The 6,315-nt window shown below is 39.6% G+C and overlaps 1 protein-coding gene across 1 annotated transcript; it reads right to left on the reverse strand.

Annotated features, from left to right (window-relative positions):
* Positions 1–2,597: 2,597 nt before the first annotated feature.
* Positions 2,598–5,722, reverse strand: LOC104421929. Its single transcript, XM_010034096.3, has 7 exons — positions 5,351–5,722; positions 4,644–4,817; positions 4,462–4,554; positions 4,298–4,366; positions 3,557–3,763; positions 3,165–3,290; positions 2,598–3,028 (listed from the first exon to the last, which is right to left on the reverse strand). Exons 1-7 carry the CDS (start codon positions 5,624–5,626, stop codon positions 2,873–2,875), a joined length of 1,101 nt encoding a protein of 366 aa, XP_010032398.1. The 5' UTR covers positions 5,627–5,722; the 3' UTR covers positions 2,598–2,872.
* Between the last annotated feature and the right edge of the window lie 593 nt (positions 5,723–6,315).

The following is a 6,315-nucleotide window of genomic DNA, read 5'->3' on the forward strand; positions in this document are numbered from 1 at the left end:
TCAATACCAAGTTTACACTTTATAAAAAAATTAAAATAAAAAATGCACTCGAGAAAAATTTGATACAAACTTTACTTACAAAATTTTCTACCAAGTATGCACCTATGATCATGTTCAGAATGTTTGTCTTCACTCATCATGAACAAAATTAAATTAATGAGCATTTCATGAGAATGAGTATTCAATATCAAGTTTACACTTTATTAAAAAAAAAAAGAGAGTACTTTTGAAAAATTTGAAATAGAAATTTTGTATAGTTACCAAACGTGTTTCTGTTTTTTTCTATTCTAGGAATATAAATTCAGTACAGTTACCAAACATGTTTATGTTCTTTTTCTATTTCAAGAACATAATTTTTTTACACTTACCAAACACATTCTTTTGTTCAAAAGCTATTCCCCGGAACATAAATAGTTTTTTTCTATTTATGTTCCCTAGAACAATTTTTGAATAGAAACACAAACAAACGCACCCTAAAATCCGAGTAACTACTACGAACAACTCCCGCGGATTAAAAGCATAATTTCAACTTCCTTCCAGTCCTAACATTTGAAGCTCCAGTATCAAATTATCAAATTTCAAACTTGCTGCCCAAATAGGTTACAAGATCTAAATCTAGCCTGACACTACAAAGCAAGAACCGAACAAATCGTCAATGCCTTTTTCAGACCAAAATTATATATAATTTTCTACTCCATCTAGTTTTCTGGTCTAAATATTCAGTTTTTGCAAAAAGAAGTGGGCTGCTTACATAGAAAAAGTCATATTCTGTTTTTGCATTATGCTTTACTTGCCTACAAAGCTGAGAATTGATCATCTCTTAGCTGAGTGATAGTTTTTTGTTGTCAGCAAAAATCATATAATTGCACCAATCGGTCTGTGTATATATTGGAAAAAGCTAAAATTCATGTGCAACGGTTTCTTACTAAGCGTGAATTTGAAGTTGGGGATTTTTATAAATGCCACTGTTACGGAGATATTCTTCAAGAACATTACTGTAATCTGATCACCCACAGAGGAAGAACAAAGAATAATTAAATAAATAACCACATCCCCAGTACAAAGATTTATATACTAAAGAATCAGACCCTCCCAATTTCAAACTATCTAAAAATTTACTTTAATTTATGCTACTTTAAGCACAATGTTCAAGAAGACCACATCATGGGATTTCCCAATCCCTAAACCCACCATTCTCCAGCATCAAAATCCTTCTCACAAACTGATTCAAAAAACTGACAAAACCCAAACAAATTTGACAAATTTCGGGCGGTCAGCTACTGTACTGTAACCTCCCTTGGGATTTCACTGCCGCTTTCAAACAAGCAGATGATTAACTGCAAAGCACAAACCACGCTAAAAAAAAAAACAGATTTGAGTTCTTTTACTGGGAGCTACATAAATGTCTACCGAGTAATTTATTACCGATAGTCAACCCATTACTATTCAACTTAACCCTCAAACAGGCTCACAAAACAACAAAATCTCCGCAAACCCATTCAAGAAAAAACCAAATCGATTATCGAACCGATCATGCCATAACAATCATGTCACTGAAGCAACGAGCATGAAGCAACGGTTCTCCAAATTTCGAAATTTAGAGAACGGAGAGGAAGATGGGGGCTTACTTTAATGCAACAAAAGGATGCTAAAACACACACACACATATATATATATAACAATACCCATGCAATGATTTACAACGAACATCAATCAATTGCAAGTAATTTAAAAATTCTAGAACTTTTTCATGTATGAACCCTAAAATTTCAAATTTAAAATTCTCTCTCAATTTTCAACGAAATTATGCAAATTATTATGGTTGGAAACATCTCAACATGTAGAACAAAAGTTTTGTGGTTTCAAGATCAATCGAGCAAAAATCCCCACGATAAAATAATGCCCATATTCAGCTCAAAGAGGAAAATCTCAAATTTTTCCTTTAAAAAAAAGATTGGGTTCTACAATCATATATAACTAGCTCTGATACCACTTGTAGAAAATTTATTCACATGAACAAATAATCAATCACGAAGAAACAGATTCTAGGAATAAAAAAACAAAAAACACATTTGATAAATTTGTGTTCGTTTTTTGTTTCTTTTAATTTTTTAATATTTTTATTTTAATATTTTTAATTTTCTTTTTTTCTTCCTTTGGCCAGTCGTTGGCCTTGGCCATGGTCGGCGATCGGCGCGGCGAGCCTCTTCCAGGCCACCGGTCGCTGGCGGTGGTCCGGCGAGGACGAGCATCGCCGGCGCAAGCGAGGCTCGGCCGGCGACATTCTAGCAAAGTCGCCGGCCCTCGATGGTGTTGTCGGCTCTCGACGATTGGTCGCCGATCATGGCCGAGGCCGGCAACCGGCCAAAGAAAAAGAAGAAGAAAAGAAAGAAGGGAGAGAATTTGTTTCTCCAAATTGTTCTAGAAACAAGAAACATGTTTTTTTTTTGTTTTTATTTCTTTCCAAATTTGTTCCCTAAACAAAAAAATAGATTTGCAACAAAAATGCAAACAAACGCGTTTTTGTTCTTTTTTTGTTCCCCGGAACAAAAAAATAGGAACAAAAAAACAAGAATTCTGTTTATGAACAAAAAATAAAAACGCAAACAAACACACCATAAATGTATATTATTATCTGACTGAAGTCACGATTAGCCAGACCAATGAACTAAAAACACACGCACGGGCGGTCCTTGCAGCACCATTCTACATCAATTTGGGTTTTTTTTCACGGTTCTGATGCCTTCTGACCTAAACTTAGCAAACAAGGGATATAAAAAGAACAACCGCCGTTCGTTACATTTCAAATTAACTGAACATGCTATGCTGTTCTGATTATTCAAAGACCAGAGTCGTCCAAGGAACAAGAGTATCAGGATTCTCCTTTGCTTCCTTTCAGATTGATCACAGCAAGTTCTTGTTTGATAAATTCTCCAGCGCACATGGGAGGATATTTGCTTGCAAGTGGGGAATCCGCAAAATGGCCTAAAGGCTTCAGCATGGCATCCGTTGCTATGTGAGCAAACAGCTACACACGGCAGATAAAATAAGTCAGACAACATACACATAATTCTGATCATAATTTAAACTGAGCACTGCAAGGTCCATATAAAATTAACACAATTATCCAAATACCGACAGTAGCGGCCCATATTGATACTCACTGTCGAAGATACCCTCCAGAGGCTGCGGTTTTGCTTTGATGCAGCTGCCACAGCATCCATTGTCCGACTTGTTACAACAACTTCATGCATACCGGCTATGCAATCACCAGCAGTTAGCCACTCTATCTGCAGTATAATGCCATTGCACGAGGAAGGCAACATATGTAAATCAATATTGGTAAGGCAGGTCAAGGAACGCCAGGAAATAATATTAGAGTTATTGGCAATGCAAAATGAAAGCGAATGCTTGGAATGATCTTGGAGATATTGACAAAGAAACATGAAAGTCAAAGATAGCTTGGAAAATAAGAGGAATGACTTTTCTGAACTATTCCTTTTGACATCAATGTCTCTCAGAGTGGATAACAGAGCTTGCCTCTGCATTACCCTACCTGCTTTCCAGTCTGAATAAGAAGACAACCGACAGGAACCTTCACTTCAACCTTTTGTCCATTCCTTAGCCAGATGTTCAAGCCAGGGAATCTACTTCTACCATGAATAGTAAGAAAATTAATGTCGTAGTGATACCCAGCAAACACGGTTCCCTCCTGCCCGTACTGGCGGAGGTTACTTCCTGTCGGGGCAAGAAGAAGTGGTCCCTGTGGAAATCGAAAACCATACTTCATCACATGAAACATTATATAGAACAAGGAATGAACAAAGATGAAGATTTCCGGTTAGAACAAGTGCCCTCGAAGACAGCCAGCAACGCCCATCTCTGCCACAGCACATTCTTAAGTCTTTAACAAAGCCATCAAGGTAATGCAAAAAGCGGTGACTCTGTTTGGTCAGAGGGTAGCAAGTTTGGCAAGAAGTCACTATCAACAATGGTCTCAAAGGTCTTCTGCGTGAGCAACAGCGTGAATAATGATTAATTAAGTCACTATGAGTAACGGGGACACTGTATTGCTTCATGATATCTTTTACATACTTCTACCAAAAAAAGAACATTCTGTGGATTTACACTGCTAATAAGTGGTAAATGTGGGAAACATCACATTCAAGATTATCCGAGAGGATGCATGATGGAGGAAATTCACTCAGACTAGTTTTCATTTCCAAACTCCAATTTCGATGATGGAGCTGAAGTCGAGCAGAACTTGCAGAAAAATTCAAAGCTATATGATCATCACCTGATTCATCAGAGAAGTGAATGCATCTTTTGGCAAGCCAAAGCCGATTGCTGCCATTTCGGCGACGGTCTACGCACCATATCGGATTACATCAGACAAAAAATATTCAACCGATTGCAATGAAAACGAGTATGAACGGATAGAGGATCATGCTGGTGAATCACCTCTACTGCTGATTTCATTTTGTAACCCCAGGCATCCATGGTCTCCTTCCATTCAGGAAAACCATCGGGAATGACAGGCTCCGAATTCAGCTCCTGCTTAAGAGACGGGTCAATGAATAACCAGGGCACAGAGGGGAGGACAAAAAGAGAACACAAAGAAGCAAAAAGAGGAGATGGAAGACCTGAAAGCGGGTGTTCGACGGCTGGGGGCCTACTCTCCACATGTACCGCCACTTGAGATCCGGGCCCTTTGGGATAGCTGGCCGGACCTCCTCGGGCATTGCCTTCAACTTCTCCTGGATTTCTTCGTCCACCAAGCTCTTGGGAACTTCTATGCCTTCAGGGGTTACTCCAACCTGTCATATCCGCTACTTGAGAATACAGGCTACGGAAAGACTAGTCTCCCGTTGTCAAAAAAAAAAAAAAAACCTGAAGCTCTTTTTATTATTAACAAATATTAGATTAATACTTTTAGTATAAATTAATTATATGATTTTTTTATTATTATTTATTTATTTTAAAAATATATATTCAATATATAACGTGTTGAAACGTTTCGAAATTTTTTATTTTTAGAAATGACGTGTCGTATCGAGTGTTACGTGTTCATGTCTGTGTTACATAGTGCATGGCTAAGAAAACATACTCGGATTGAGCTTTTTTTTTTTTTTTGTTTTGTTTTCTTTAGTACTCATTAAGTTGAACAAGAAAAGTTGATGGTTGAAGGCAAGGAGGACAAATGCGAAAAGCAAAGACGTCTCCAAAGACATGACGCTCTAAAATAACATGAACGTTGTCGATGACTTGTGTGAGCAAGCTAAGCTAGAGATGGTAAGCGAAAGGAAGCCGAAGAAGAAGAAGAAGAAGAGAGAGGGGGGGGGGGGTGGACCTGGTAATGGGAGTGAGGACGCTCTTGGAAGCGCTTGAAGTGAGGAGGGGCGTCGAAGTACTTCTCCATCATGTCGATGAAGCGGTCGTTGTCGAGGGCGGAGCACCTGGGATCCTTCACCATCAGGGCCCCCGTCTCCCTCAGGATCCGGCTCACTTCCCCGCACAGCCCCATCAGCGACGCCCCCAGTTGGTCTGCCACCTCCTCCGGGCGGGAGCTGCTCAGGGCGGGCGAGATCTCCAGGTACGGAGACAGATCGATCACCGGCACTTCCATTTTCCGATCCTCAAATGTTAGTGGTAACTCGAGAGATCGCGAAGATATGAATGAGTGAATGACGGAGTTGGGAGATAAAAAGAAGAAGAAGGACAATGAAGATAAGGTGCGATCTGCACATAAGAAGAGAGTGGTCTCGTGGAACTCGTGCAGAGAGAGTGGGGTACGCGTTGTTGGGTACAGGGTACCCTGCGAGCGCAAAATTCCGCCATTAAATATATAAAATGGAAATTTGTATGGGGGGAGTGGCGGGAGAGGAGAGGCGTTTCCTTTCCCCGTTAGAAAAGAAAAAATCCCTTCATCCTCGTCACCATGCACTCTTCCCTTCCCCTTTTTCTTTTTACCTTTCATTACGGCACGCCATCGCCTTCCTTCGAGAGGGACGATGAGATTATTATCTTTTGACAACAATCCCTTCCTTGTTAAACCCCGGTGACCATCCCCATCTAATAACACAACCACGGTGAAATAAAAAAATCAACTGAATATTTTGGATTGTAAAAAATATAATCCTACCACTTTAAGATATTATCGAAAACCCTCCTAATACACCCTCTTTCTTGCATCATACCTCATGGCTCCTTTGAGCCATTCCTCTCTCTCTCTCTCTCTCTCTCATGGCTCCTTCAACAAATCAAATTGCCTTATGTTTGTGTTGCTCCCATCACCGCCCACTCCACCCTACTCAC

The sequence above is a fragment of the Eucalyptus grandis genome, chromosome 10 (assembly GCF_016545825.1).
Source record: "Eucalyptus grandis isolate ANBG69807.140 chromosome 10, ASM1654582v1, whole genome shotgun sequence".
NCBI lineage: Eukaryota > Viridiplantae > Streptophyta > Magnoliopsida > Myrtales > Myrtaceae > Eucalyptus > Eucalyptus grandis.